The 15,762-nt window shown below is 41.9% G+C and overlaps 1 protein-coding gene across 9 annotated transcripts in view; it reads left to right on the top strand.

Annotated features, from left to right (window-relative positions):
• ptprdb (protein tyrosine phosphatase receptor type Db) overlaps nt 1-15,762 on the top strand; it is an 88,513-nt gene that overhangs the window by 14,812 nt on the left and 57,939 nt on the right. For all 9 annotated transcript variants that reach the window (XM_029511923.1, XM_029511913.1, XM_029511876.1 and 6 more), the window contains exon 2: nt 8,470-8,619. In XM_029511923.1, the coding sequence (XP_029367783.1) occupies nt 8,535-8,619 (85 nt within the window). In that variant the 5' untranslated portion in view covers nt 8,470-8,534. The remainder of the gene's footprint in view (nt 1-8,469; nt 8,620-15,762) is intronic.

Raw genomic sequence — 15,762 nt, 5'->3', positions numbered from 1 at the left:
GATATCATGGCTGGCTGCCAGAGTTGCTCCGGCGGAGGCCCACAGTGGACCTGTTAGTCACAGCTGGCTTAACCCTTCGACTGGGCCGCATTCAGCACTTCTGCGTAGTGCGCAGTTTTCACTTTTCTCAGCTTTATTTCGGCTCCGTTTATTGGGACACTTTATCATCGGAATGGGAAAAGTGGAACCACCCACTAGTTAAATGTTGATGCAATCCTGCTTATTAAGAGAGATCTTCAGCGGGGCCAGGAGTTATTGCGGGTCAGAGAGAGAGAAGTGAAATGAATGATGACAGGTGGAAGAAAAAGTAGTGGGAGGGAATTCTACTTTTTGTCTGATTGACAGTCAGAGAGTGTCGGCATCATGGCTCTGCACTCTCACGGCTATTGATGCAATCAAATTGCCTGCCTCGAGGCACAGTCCACGGTCTGGGTAGCTGGTGGGTTGCATTGTGTGCTCATGTCTGCCGCAGCCAAGAAAGGAAACACTGTATTTATCAGCTTTACAGTGGGTAGGATATATTGATGCAAACACATTGTTTTTTTTTGTTGTTGTTGTTGTTGTTGTTGTTGTTGTTGAATACTCTCCATCTGTTACATCAACAATAACGGTGATATACAAATGTCTATTCAACACCATCTATGCAGGGTGGTTCACTAATTCTGCCATTGTCGAGGTCGGCCCATTATTCAACGATGTCCTAACAATGTGATTTTCATCTTTCATGTGCTGGGGCCAGGCCACGCGCATACTTGGAGCTGCTGAAAAGGACGAGGCTCCTTTTCAGGAGGACCAACCGAAAAGCTTTCATTCAGACATCAAGGTTATTGAACCAAGAGAGAGGGATGCGTGCAAATTGAACATTGAAATCAAAATAAATTTGCATGCACAATGGAAATCTGGTTATATGACTGATGTTCCCCATTTTTGGGTCAATCGGGGCACTCCTGAAGTTAAACTCACACAGCCAGAACGTGAAGTTGGTGATAGGAACGACAAAGAGTGGAACTAAGAATAAATGAAAGATTCAGGATTTGAGGAGGATGACAACAAGGAATAAAGAAAAGTAGAAACCTTGGAAGGAGAGAGGGAGCTAGGAGAAGGGAGGAGTTGAGCACAGCCAGGCAGCCTCATCCTAAATTCTCATCTCAATCAATCACATTTTTACTTCCTCTCCGCTCAGTTTGTCTCATTGATTTCTTGTTTCTGCCAGTGTCCTGAAGGCTGACTCCAATGACTTCTCAGAGTTTTTTTGGGGCTCACTCTCCCCTAGCTCCTGTTTAGTCATCTGTTTTGGTCATCGCTATATAAAGGGATTTAAGATATCACAAGATTATTTTCCAGAAAGTCTTGTAGCAGCTCAGTCTCCCACAGATTATGCTCGTATGAAACTACATATAATGTATTTATTGCGTTCCGGGAGCAACCCGTGGTGACTGGATTAAATTGAGGACCAATTCAGAAGTGTCTCGTCCAAGTCCAAGCAAGTCATAAGCCTTCGTGAGTAAATTGCAGGTTAAGTTTTTTCCTGTTATTTACATAGTGGCAACACAACTTTGTAAAGGCTCATAATTTATTGTTCAAATGCACGTGTGTTTATTTTGCTCAAGGATTAGGTGAAATCTGGTCCAAAGCCGAGGTCTTTTCTCAGCTTAGTTCCTCAAGTAAGACGGAATTCAAGTCAAGTCACAAGTCTTTTTTTTTTTTTTTTTTCAGCTTTTGTCCAGCTCGAGTCCGGTTTGAATGAGGATATAGTACAGTTTAAAGTTAAGATATGGAAGTTTGAAATGGATTGTGTGTTTGCCTAGAGGACTACAGCTATAGGCTACTTGAAGCTAAGAGTCATGTCGACATTTTTTTTTATTCATTGAAGCATGATCAGTATCTGTCTCTAACTCCGATCAAGTTCTGGGTTCCTAACCATTTCCCATTTTTACGTAGGAAAATGGACTCGGGGCTTCATGTCGCTTCCTCTGCTATGCTCTGCAAAGGCCAGTTGGCGCTCATATCTGTGTAGCATTGCTTGCATTTTACATGCATTTTGCAAAAGTGTTATCCCAGCTCAACAATCTGAAAACTTCAGGAGGGTAAAAAAAAAAAAAAAAAAAAATCAACACATTGGCGGTGAAAAACTTAATTCATGCAGCGTCAATTTTCCACAGAAGTGTAGTAGGTATCTACAAATTTGTTTGATATGAACAGTGATGCGTAAGTCTCTGAGAAATACATCTGACACATGTATCATGTACTTTCATCCACCCACATAAAACGCCTCACCTCTGCGTGTGTTGAAAAGTGGTTTAGTGAGGCACTGACTATGTCGCTTGCCTTGTCTACGCGCGCACACACTCACATCCTGCCATGTTAAAGTGCAATGTATGCAGCTGTTGCTTCGCTGAAAGTCGGCGAATCATCCGATGCAGACGCAGTTAAAACATCTCTGTCACAGCATGATGTCATCAGCTGCCATCCCCACAGACACTGATGCTGACTTGCGTCTTATAAATATCAGCAGTTCTCTTGAAAACATTCTCATGGGTTTACTTCTGGAATCTGTTTGAGTCTCTTTTTTTTTCTTTCTGTGCAGCAGGGGAGACGGCAGTTCACTGGTAGTACATCAGTGTGTACATGAGTGTGCGTGCGCGCACGTGCTCAGCAGGCATATACATCAAACAAACACTCCTTCCTTCAAGCCATTTCCTGCGTCTTTATTTTATTATTTCTTTTTTATTTTGTGTGCCTGCAGGAGACATTCCTCAGACATTTTTACACGTCTTTTTACCACACTGGTTGTTATCTGTCTGGGTGAGTGTTTGCAGAATCTTTTGTAAATGACAGGGTTGCACATTAAACTTCGTTCTCAAGCTTTGGGATTGGCTTAAGTTAAACTTAAATTGGCCCAAGTTGTTAGATAGTCAGCCAACATGTCACAGTCTAGACTGTCTCCATTCAAACCGAGAAACAGCTGAGATCAGAAGAATTCAAACCCTTTAGGCTAAAAGTCAGTCATGCTCTTAAAGCAATCATTGTCATTGTGGGCTCGTGATGTGACGAGACATCAGGATGATCATTTAAGGACACACGGTGTCAGAAAAACTACTTCCTGAAGAACAATCAGGACCGGGTGAAATGCTTTGAGACAAAGACAAAAGTTCTCACTTTAAACACGTTAGTTTGGGTCATTCCACTTCATGACTTTTTAGAAACCAAAAACGAAGCCAGTTCGCATGATGTCATCCTATCTTATCAGGACTAAACAAACTCAGACCCACATGAGGAAATCAAATTTTGGTGACTGACAGCAACTTATGAAGCACTTCGGTGTTGCATTATGTGTTTATATCTCGCGTCACAGTGAATTCTGAGGGAAAGAACTGAGTATGAACATCAACAATCACGACTACAGCTGGAGCTGGTTTCGTGAGTAATGACCAACAGGGGGATGCAGGTTTTTTAATAAAAGTTGCACATGTTTTATTCTTCTGAGTCTGAGCTACAGAATATTTGGTTCAAGTGATGGATAGTAGATTGAAGAGCTGAGTCTCAGCTTTAATTTAAGTAGTTTTTTGTTAATATAGGAAGAATGATGAGTGTAAAAAGAGCCGTTAAAATACGCTGTGTACCGCAGGCTGTGTTGTTTCACTGCAACTTCATGGACAAAACAAAAACAAAAACAAAAACCGATCAACACATGGCTAAAAGTTTATTGAGAGCTTCCTTTCACAGTGAGGTGGAGGTGCCAGTCAGTGTGGGGAGAAAAGAACTTACCGTGTGAAGGAAGGAGACAGAAATGTAGCTCAGAAAAAAACCATAAATCCTCTCAAAAAAAAAAAAAAAAATGAGGTGTTCAACTGGAAAATTGCAAACAAGCTGGCACAAATTGGTCCTCTGAAGGAGAGGAAAATCACTTGCATGGTAAGGAAAGCCCGGGGAGTGAACAGTACACTCCGAGATGTAGGCGGCGTTGTGAGAGACAGGATCATACTGTAACCACAGATGTTTTGCCACAAGATTAAAAAACCTGGTGAGCAAAAACAGCCTATAGTCAACAAAAACGGTAGCAGAAAGTTGTATAGACTGATGAAACTAAATTCAATCTCAGAATGATGGAAGAAACCCATGACCCAAAGCCGCCACCTTATTTGTCAAACATGGTGGTGGTACTGCGGCTCCAGATTATATGGCTGCCAGTGGAGCTGGCATGTAGGTTTGTTTTTTTGTTTTTTGGTTTTTTATTTTTATGACAATTTCACTGCTGAGGAAACAAGCATGATGATTTCAAAGTTACCCGGGTGCTTTTTTTGCACTAAGATTCAGTCAAATGCAACAAAACGTTAACATCAGTCAGTGCCAGAGTAACCAAATAGATTTTCAGCGGTGTAGAGGTGGAATATTCTCAGCTGGCCGAGTCAATCGCCTGATCTCACTGTGACTGAGCTGCGCTGAAAACCAGACTAAAGGCGCAGACATCCCACAAACAGCAAAAGCTGAAGTTGGCTGCCATGAGAAGATATAAAGCCTCTGCTGAAGTCTTTGGGCCACGGAGTTGCCTTCATTCCTAGATATACCGCAGATATATATATATAAAAAAAAAAAAGTTTTTGTTTGACTTGGGTATCTGACTAAATGCATTAAAAGACCTTTATGTCCAACGCGGTTTTCAAAACCTCCTCAAGTTAAAGGTAATATTTATATTACTTTTTTGTCATCATCAGCCCAAATCAACTGAACCAAATGTGAGACCATTAAAGAATGTTCTTAACCAGCCTGGCAGACCTCATCGCTTAACTGACTTCAAAAAAACTCTTATGGCTCGGGCCTAATGCTCCTCTCACCAGAGAAAAGGGCACAGGTCCCCCCCCCCCCCCCCCCCCCCCCCCACCCAGCTTATCTTGTTTTTCATGCTCCATGATGCAACAGGTACAAATTGTCCCTCCATTGACATTTCTGTCAGTCTGCCACTGTTTGAACAAGATGAGCAGAATAAGTCTAATTATTGTCTAATTGCATTTGATGGCTCAGCTGTGGGAATATCAAATCAAATTAGGATAGGTCTGCTCAGTGTTCTTTTCCATGGCACAGTTTTGCCTTTAGCTATGCTTTTTAGGATCTGCCTTTTGTCTTGGTCTCTATCTTTCCCAACATCCCTTGGAGCCATATGACGCCTTCGCTTTGTAGCCCACCCCCCGCTCTCCTGCTCTCTCTCTCATCAACCACCCACATTTTTGTCCGCTTTTCTTTGCGATGTTTTTTGATCTCTTTCTCCCTTTTAATTTCTTTTGCCTTTTTACTTTTGCTTCCTCATCTTGAAACTTTCCAGCTGTACATCCTAATAAATTGTCTTCGCTTTAGCTCTGTGGCAGCTGATAATGTACCAGAAAATGTATTACCCTCTAAATGGGACAAAAATAAATAAAAGCCGTTAATCCAATAACTATGATTAATGGCATTTTGTTTTTTCAGATCATGATGAAATTGGCAGTTTTTAAACACTCTTGCTATAGCTTTTTCAAAAATATTGAACCATCATATAACAATCGTCTTACTCAATTTTTTTTTGGCATTTCAAATTTTTGACAAGTCAGGTTATCTTCAAGTTGTCAGCACAGCAATGCTTTATTTTTTTTTTACACCCCCCCCCCCACCCGCTTCCATTCTTCTGCCTCTCCCACATCCCCTCTCCTTCTGTTCTTCCGTCTTCCTCCTCTTCTTCCTCCCTCTCCACGTGTCTCTCTGCCTGTCCTTTGAAACAAACATAAGCCCGTCTGTCACTCTTTGAGTTGGTCTTTGTTCTGTCAGAAACTATCCTGGAGATAAGTGTGACTGATCGCTGCAGGCCCAGGCAGACAGACACTGTATAATTGAGTGATAGGGACTAATGTAAGTGAATGCTCTAGAGCCGACTGTGATCCACAGCGGCAGCAGGCGCTAAGGGAGGCTTCCCGTTAGGCCCTCGGTAATAACAGCAACAACAGCCACCCAGATTACTATCTGGTGACTACCTGGCTCCATTTGTGTGTTTGTGTGTCTATGCATGAATCAGGTTATCTCTTTTTTTCTTTTTTTTTTTTTTTTCCTCCCTGTCTTTCCGTCCCAGGTCTGTTTTATTTTCTGCTTCCCAGCTCTGTTTACCACTCCACTTTCATTTCTCCTCCCTCCACACACCTTTCCTCATCTCCCTCTCTCTTTTCATCTGTCTCTGTCTCCCCTTCTCTCTCCCCGTTATCTTAGCTCTTTAATTAACGTGACATGCTGTGAAGTGAGATACTAAATAATGCAAGCTTTTCCAGTGACATTGAGTCAGCCAAAGTGATTAGTGGCCACACACACACACATACACACACACACACACACACGCACACTAAAACAGATGCTCTTCTTTGTCAGTGGTTTGCCTGTAACCATATTATTTTTCAGCAAAAGTTTTGACTTAATTGGACAAATATGCAGATGGAATATTCTGTTACCAGTGTGAATGTTAATGGAACAAGTATTAATTCAATAGTTACCTGTAGTTAAAATAACAATAGTAAAAGTATTACAATAAATAAAAGTTTTGGTTTTGTTCACCAAAATTAGTCCAGAAATGTAAACATATGGTAGTGAAAAGCAAATTCTTTACAAAAAGAAGAAGAGGAGGAAGAAGAAAGCACCGATAACATTAGGCAATCAAAAGAAGAAAAAAACTGTAATATCTCTTGAAAACTATATAAAAAAATTTTAATTAGATCCCAAAGGGGAAAAAAATAAATAAGGATTTCAACAGCAATATTTCTGGGCTGTGGATTTTATTATGGCCTTTCATACTGTACTGCTGGGTCTCTACTGTAGTGGTGTGAATCGCAGTGCGGAGGACTTAATTTGTGAAGGGAGAGATCTAGGTTATCCCAAAGCAATTGTTTCTGACCAAACCAAGCAGAAAATCCAGTGTGGGTTTAGTTGTTCGCTGCCTTGGCTGCAGGGACGCTAAGAGCTCTGGGTTCCAGCGGTCTTCTACTCCCCGGCCCCCCCCCCTTTTTTTTTTTTTTAATCAGATGGCTTGTTCAGGAGTGGAGAGGATTAAGACTGCTGCTACCACTGCTGATGACTCTGTCCAGTTTTGGAAAGCCCACAGACATATGCACATTCGGACAATTTGGCGCATACTGCTGCAAGCATGCATTTGCAAACACACACACACGCGTTTATACAGTACACAAGCAATTTAGCACAGGGTCACTCAGCATTAATATATACATGCACGCATGCACATACACTACAGAAGCATCAACGTTTGCATGAACTACCTCGTAGGCTTGCATGTATGGCGCAGACCTATGCATTCACGCACATTACACACCTAAACACGGCCTCTCTCATATCTCGGCTCGCTTTCAGTGGCCCTCACTCTGCACTGTCAGCTTCTGGGCGGCAGCGGCGATGCGCCATGTCTGATTGTATCACGTGATTTGAGGAGTGAGATTTCTGACACAAAGACTGACGCCTGTCTCGCCCAACGCCAAACACTCACACCCTGGCGCTGCAGATGGCACGGAGACAGACATATAGACAGACACGGGGAGACAGAGAGAGCGAGAGAGGGAAAAGTTAAAGAGAAAAACGAAAGAGCAAGGGGAGTTAAGGAGAAAAATACATTTCAGAAGGAATATTTAAAATATTTAGGAAACTTAAACCTGCAAAAAAGTTGCTTAAGGGATAAATTTATGAGAATAAAAGCAGAAAAGCGCCACTGGGAGAAGCATAGAGAGTTTAAGAACAGACAGTGAGTGAAGGATGAAACGATAAAAGACATCGAGAGTCATATGTTGATTCAACACTCAACATACACGGAACATAGCCAGAAGATAACACCAGCCAGTCTCCTCCCACTTTAATCTCCCCATAATCCATCATTCCCTCTCTCCACCCCTCCACCCCTCTTAAAGCTACTCATTCCTCTTCATCAATCTGAAATGGTGACATTTTGACGCACATTTGGAAGAAATCCACTATCGAAGTGCAGCCGGCTTTGTAGATCGCACAACGGATAAAAGCTAAATGACAAGAAACTGGGGCCATCGCTTACCGGACAAATAAAAAAAACAAAACAAAACAAGGACTTCAAAAAAGAACTTCAGAAGCCAACTAATGTTTCAATGCTAAATGTTTGCCATCAGTTAAAATTCAGCTACTTTGTGAACCCTTACATATGTACACACCGAAACACGCCTTCAGCAACAAATGTATGGTCTTAATGAAGCGAGAAGAGGAGAGGCAGCTGCATAACCGGAGTCTTCGAGGCCTAGAGGGAATTCGCACACTTCAAGTCTGCATGTGTGTTAGTGTGCATTTCTGCATGCATGCGCGTGTGTGTGTGTGTGTATTCGAGTTTGTACACAAAGAGTAGAATATCTGTAAATCTGAGAATTTGGAGTTTGGAAGGATGCTAATGACTGCAATTTTCTTTTCTCCTCTCCTTTCTCTCTCCAGGTTGTGAGGGCCTGTTCCTATCGTCCTGTTGTACAGTGAGGCAGTGATCTCACGGCAGATACAGCATGCATGTGTCGACATATCCCATGATGCATTCTGCCAGTTCAGGCCTGCTCCTCCTCAGCTTCCTCTTCGTCGCTGATGCAGAGTGTGAGTACTTTCACACTCATAAACACTTTACACACAAAGGCACACACATGTATACATGCAGAAGTGACGCTGTATATCTTGAATTCTCACTGCTTGTGTGCGGACACATACACGACAGGGAAAATGGCCTGATTTTATTTTACACTTCACTGCTGATATCTCATCCATACAGTACATGTTTTGATCTGCACGTGTGTGCCTGTGTGCGTATGAGTGTGTGTTGGATAGCAGGTTTGATACGAGGCCAGCTGTTTTCGTCCATCCCAGTATTACTTGGCTCAAATAGACAAACCACATATGGCAAATCAGATAATTTCCCCACTGCTCGTATGATTGTGTTCCTACTGCGTGTGTGTGATCTGATTGTGGCACAGCCAATGTATTTCTGAATTTCTCACATTTATACATAAAGAATAGAACTGATATATTAAACTATACAATAATAATAAACAATACTAAAGCAGTTTTCATTACAATTAAAACCGAAAGCACGTATATAATATTATCAATTAGCCAGACATCATCATGTGATTCATTATACAGTTTTCGATCATCTGTGTCTGTCAGGTATCTCGGTGACTTCTCAACATTTTGGAGTAAAGTGAAAAGTGAACAGTTTGGTGTTTGTATATAAACTTTGGGGGATTTCTTAGTTACCGTATTCAGCTCATCCACGTGTCTGATACAAGATTATGATGGTACGCTAACTAACAATAGTGTATTTTATGCTGCAGTTGCACATTACAAGGATGCTTTTCTGTGTTATAGTTTACCTATGCAGAGAAAGAGTCAGAAAATGTTTTGGTTCCACGTGGCCTCCCAGTCAACCCACCAGCCTGACGGTCAGCAGTGAGGATTTGACTGTGTTGTTGAAATAGGCTGTTGTTGTTGTGAGGATAAAAGATATGCAGACAGAAAGGGGATAGACAAAGAGGGAATAAGAGAGGAGAGTGATGGGGGCCGATGCGTACTTCTGTTGTACAAACAAAACAAAACGTATATATATGCAGCACATACAGTGGGCGTACGGTGGGAAAGAAAAAACTGCTGCGTCCCTCAAGGCTAATGGCTGTGTGATGCTGAACATGTATCATCACCACCCAATAACGCGCACACACAGATATAAGCTTGGGGGAGCCGTTTAGTCCACTTTCACACAGAGCCCAGTAAAAGCACACACATCCACAAGCCACTCTTGTATTCCTTTCAGCCTCCTGCCCTTATGTCCCCTGTGTAAGTTCCAGGGTCGGCCAGTGAAGGCCCAGTCATCCATCAAAACGATGATGCTCCCAGACTTCCTCTATGAGGGCTGGGGGAGCAGCACAAATATAACGAGGGTGGAAAAGATTCATCGTATGTCTCCCTTGTCTATATTTTTCTTTTTTCCCCTTGCCTTCGTCTCATTGGCCGTGACTTTCTCAATTGCTCTTTTTTTTTTTCTTGCTCTCTGCTTCTTCTCAGCACATCCATATAATCTGGTGAGAAAGGAGGGACAGAGGGCTTGGGGGGCGGGGGGGGGCTGTTCTTTTCTCTTTCTATCTCATTGTGTATGACATGCAATGCCTCTTTTAACATCAACAGTGGGAACTCAGAGAATTGAATGGAGAAAATTCAAACAGAGGCTTTCTCTGGATGCTGAATCCATGCTGCTCGTCACTTGTCTGCATGTTCTGAAATGTGAAACGCTCTCTCTGAAACAATTGCTCTCAGTTTCTTAATGGGAAATTAATGGGATACACTGGAACCATAACAGTGTGCTGTAAAATAAGGTGCTAAATTTTATTTACTCCAATAATTCACAGCAACACATCATTTGCGTCACACTTAAGACACAACTCCAACAGACGCACGATAAGACATATACACAACAGTGAACTAAGGGTTTTAGGATGCAGTCAGATGAAACGGTATCACACGTGCATCGTTGAAAACATTGCATGTCACTGTGCCATATGTGCATCCTGCACACAAAACCACTGGTAGAACAATCCAAGCAGTGCACTGAGCTTTGCGTGTCCAAATGTCTTTCCCTTGTTTAATGTCTTTTTCTCTCTGCTTTCCTCTTGCCACCATTTTTGTTTCTCGGTGAGCTTGTGTGTGCGTGCGTGCATATGACATCTATCTGGTGGATTAAAAGTAATGCCCTGATCCCGTCGCAAACTAGGCCACAGTGAGATGCCCTGTGCGAGGAGCTGCATCTCTCTGCGTGTCATTCAGGGCAACAGGAAACAATGCAACAACACGGTTTTTGGGTTTTTTTTTTGTTTTCTTTTGTTGGTTTTTTTCTTCTTTTTTTTTTCTGCTGACCCTCATTTGCCCCAAAACCAACAAGCTGTCATCCGTCCCTTGGCAGCTTGAACGTAACAATAAAAATTCCAGCTGAAACACAACTCCTTGTTTGGGTAATAGAACTCAACAAACGTCTGCTTCTTCACAGGCTGCAGTCAGGGCAGCAATGCTGAGTTGCTTTAGTAAGCAGACTGTATATTTTCAAACCAAGCGAAAGTGGTTTAGGATTCTGCCCGGGGTCACTGTGGGTAATGTGAAACTCTTTACCCTCAGCTTATACTGTATCATTTCTGTGCATTTCCAATTTGCTTTTTCCCCCAAAGCTTAGTGTAAGCTGTTTGTATTGTAAAAAAAAACAATACAAACTTGACCAGTTTTTCCCAATTTCTGCAAATGTGACCTTTTCATAAATGACATATTTGGCCCGTGTACATTGGAAACAGGGAATTGCTCCTGTGGTGACTGATTGACTTGTCAACTTTGGACCATATTGCCAGCACTCCCATGGCCATCTGGCTGGCTGGGATCTGAAAGATGTTTCGGTCAATCTACCACACTGACAGCACCACTACTTTGGGACAGACTGCACCAGAAGACTTCGCTTCAGCTTAGACAGGAGCCCTCTCTTGTTACCATCAAGTATTTTGTTTAGCTTCCCCTCAGGTGTGAAGTTCAAGGGTCTGCATCAGCGGAAAAAAGCAATGTCTTCTCCCACAACACGTTGCAGACACGTGACCTTTTTAATTTGGATTTTTACTTCTCACACTGTGCCAGCGAGTTTATTACTTCTGGAACAGATCCTCGAGTTGTTTACTTTCAGCTGAGATTTTAGTATGTGTAGGGCTAAGTAAAATGTGCACAAAGCTTCGTTGGATGAAATCAAAAGCACAAAAAGACAGACAAACCTGCTATAGATGTAATGCCGTTCATCAAAGATTTGTGACCTTAGGCAGGTTCAGTGGCAATGCACAGCATTACGTCCCTGTGCGTATGTTTGTACTCATCTGTTTTGTATGTATGTATGTGGAAACATGTGTAGTGCTTGGGGTAGACAAGAGATTAGATCATGATAAGTATCTAGTTCCGTGCAAGCCTCATGGCTCCTTGTGTCTGATGGATGAAGAACTACTGAGATCCACTGGAATGAGATGAGGGGGCAGAGTTGCAAAGGTCAGAGGTTCTGCCCCCGAGGATTAGTTAAGGGTGTGAAACGGAATCAAGCTGTTATTTTCTTCGATGGATTATGCTTCTTTTCTTTGATTGATTGAGTCATTGAGGGTGCAAGGAAAAGGCAAGATCCCTGTTGACTTTATTGCCTACAACCACAGTATGAAATGTCAAAGTGTCAACAGCTGCTCCTGGCAGTTTATGAAAGAGGCACTGAGTAATTTCTCCTGTGGACTGGGCAGTAATGATCAAATGACCAAAAGCCCCTCCAGTGTAACACTGGTCGACACACTGGTGAAGTCTTCAGAGATAATTTCAGCATTATCTTTTTCTTTTTCTTTTTTTTTTTTTTTCAGTCGATGAATCCCGATGGGGGGTAATTGTAGGGATTAAAGGCAGAGCGGTGTAAGCTTTAAAAATGCAATAGGAAACCTGACAATATGTGTATTCCGGTAATGTAAGCTTTTGCTAATTTCCGGGTCAGGTCAGGCAAACTCATCAAATCTCATGCTGAAGGAAAATGAATTTAGCAAGTTTTCTCTGCTGTTAAATTAATAAATGGGTCATTTTACCCCCTTAAGACATCAGGAGGGTTAATGCACTTAGACAGCGCTTATTTAAAATCAAAGGGGAAAAAATGTGTTTTGAAACTGCCACAGTGATGTTGAGTAAGAAATATAAGAAAATTATATCTCTGATCACCCTCAAATTGTACTTTGACTTCTTCATTGTTAATTAACAGTCCACTTATGAACTTAACTCATTTCTGTCATTATCTAAATAATTCATGGTACATTTTTTAAAATAATTTAGTGTACTGTATTAATATCAGGCTCCAGTGATGAGGTGCCAGCTCATGCTCATCAAAAATAGGACATTAAACCTTAAAAAATGAAATACCTCATTTAAATGCTTGACGGCCTCTTTTTATCATCTCCAGCGCAAATATCTGTTCAGTAGAAGGCAACAGAAATGGGTCACATCATTAGCATTTTCAGAACGCCTATACGCACAAAATTCAAATGCCAATCACAGTAGTGTTATTATTTTTTGCCTTTTATGACTGGTGCTGGCATTAGGAGCAGTCAGATGCTTGCATTCGGAGTATAGGGCACCTGGCACGCCTTTGCGTTAGTAGTCCGTAGCACAGTGACCCTTGTGGTCCCCCAGTAACTTTCCCATCCTCATCTATTAATGTCAGCCCATGCGTGAGACGGATTGGGCTGACGGAAGGCCTTTCCATCCTGTGTCACTCTCAGCGGAGAGGCTATTAGCAGCTAGCATAGCTGTGCGTCCGAGCATGAGTAACAGGATCTGACTAGCATTAGCTTAGCATGATCTTTTGCAGGGGCAGCCATCTGTGAAGAGGGCTGGTGAGGGTTAGCTTAACTGTGGTGCAGCTGACCCACTGGCCTGTGAGTAATGCACTGCGAGCAACGCTGAGAAAACCCTCTGTTCATGCTTCCGGGAGGACAGTTCTGGCCCGGTAAAGTTGTGCACACGTCGTTGTCCATGTGCACTTAATGACTTGAGTATAAAATAAGACCATATTTGATTCAGTCCCTCCCCCCCCTTGTGTTTCAGACAAATTAACCGTGATTAAATTGCCACCAGTCAGCCCCTGGGGCAGCAGCGGTGGATAAGTGACATGTTAATTGGACATGAATTGCTATCAGCAATAATAGTCCATTCAATTTTACACTGTTCCACCAGTATTGAGTGATGTTTGACGACATCAGCTGAATATTGACCAAATATATACTGTATATTGCAAATCTATATGCCACAGTTAAGGGCTATGTGTTCCAATCATCTAGTTTTATATGGGAAGAAAAATAATCATTTAACAGTCCAGATTTGGTTTCAAGGCTCCTCAGATGAATGGACCCTCCAACTTTGTGAAACTTGGGTGAAATCTATCTTATCTCTATGTGCACTTTTATCAAAAGTTATGGCAATTAATTGTGTATAATTTAACTTTCAGTGTTGAAGTAGCCCATTTTGCCAAATGTTTCCCAATTAACACTCATGTGTGCTGCAGAGGGATGATAGCTGTCTCTCTGTGTTTATTGGCCCCAGTAATCCAATTTCATTTCCAGGACGAAAGCAAGCAGCTAATAATTTGCTCTTAATGTTTCGGTTTGATGTTAATGTGTTTTAAGTTATGGCCCTGGCCAGCTGCCCGCCCACTCTGGAGGATGGCTATCATGGCCCTGGCTCAGGTCCTGATATTGGCGTCGTTCCTCAACTTGTCTAACAAGCCTGACTCACTCCTCATTTGGGGAGTCATCAGCTAACCACCCACCACTCCATTCAACACTATGCAGCTGGATCTCTCCCTGGCAAAGACTATAAATTGCTCATTACATGCTTAAATATCGACATGAGCACACACACACGCGCGCACGCACGCGCACACAGGAAACTGTGAGTCTTATCCGCAGATGCTTGGCAGTTACCAACATCCAGATCAGCCTCTTTAGATGTGATCAAAATGTTCATCGCAGAAAAAGAAGCGGTCACAAAAGGTGTACACAAACAGTTGTCTGCAAAAACTTGGAATCATTAGAAGTTGCCCAAGAGGAATGTGCCTACTATTGATCTGATCAGGGAGTTCAATAACCATTTATCTCCTTCCTCCTCAGAGGCACCATCCTGTGAGCAGAAATAGCCACGCATTGAACTCAAACACGCACACACACACACACTCACACATATATATATATATATATATATATATATATATATATATATATATATATATAGAAATATGCGGGATTAGCTGCCACTTCTGTCTGTGCTTCCCCATCTGTTCCTTTTAGTCAAAACTGTTGTCTTTTCTGCATGAATGCTCAGCTTTGTCATTCATTGATTTTATACTTGTTATTCAACATCTGTTTCACAGTTTTTTCACTTTGTTACCTGCAGAATCGGGCAAAGTGGGGCTTCAAAGTCCGTTGCATTGTGCTGATTAGATTTGTTTGGATAGGCCTGCTTCATGCTTTACTTCTCATAACACTGAGGGGACACCGGATGAGACTTGTTGCAGAGTTTTGGAAAGGATTTATAGGAATGAGTGTAGATCACTAAAGATGAGGCAAGTTTATTGAAACTGCACATTTCGGCAACAAGACGATTCAAAGTGCTTTACATGAAACATAAAAGGCTTTAGCAAAACATGAGAGCAACAGTGGACGACGCAAAGTTACATTTCAGCACAAATGTTAAAGATTTAATTGGAATATGAAAAGGATTAAAGATAAAAATATATATATATATATATACACAATATAATGACAATAAATGAGGCAAAATGAAATGAAAGATATGAAATGCAAGACAAAAAGTTCCAGTCTAGTGTATGTTTTGATAAAAAGCTGTGGCGAAGTGCAAAGTCTACTGGACAGAGAGTTGGAGCAGACCAGTTTTTTCCAGATGTATGCTGCATAGAAACTGAACGCTGCTTCTCCGTGTTTAGCTTTGACTCTGGGTACAAAGAGCAGATCTGTCCCAGATGACCTGAGTGGTCTGGATGGTTCATAACACAGCAGCAGGTCAGAAATATGTTTCGGCCCTAAACCACAGAGTGCTTAATAAACCAACACTTTACTAACAGACCACTGTGCCTCCGAAATAAATCAAACAAATGCCTCGGCTCATTTCTTATATGATAGAGAACAGTATCAT

The sequence above is a fragment of the Echeneis naucrates genome, chromosome 1 (assembly GCF_900963305.1).
Source record: "Echeneis naucrates chromosome 1, fEcheNa1.1, whole genome shotgun sequence".
NCBI lineage: Eukaryota > Metazoa > Chordata > Actinopteri > Carangiformes > Echeneidae > Echeneis > Echeneis naucrates.
The sequence above is the reverse complement of the archived record's forward strand: the minus strand, read 5'-3'. Positions and strand labels throughout refer to the sequence as shown.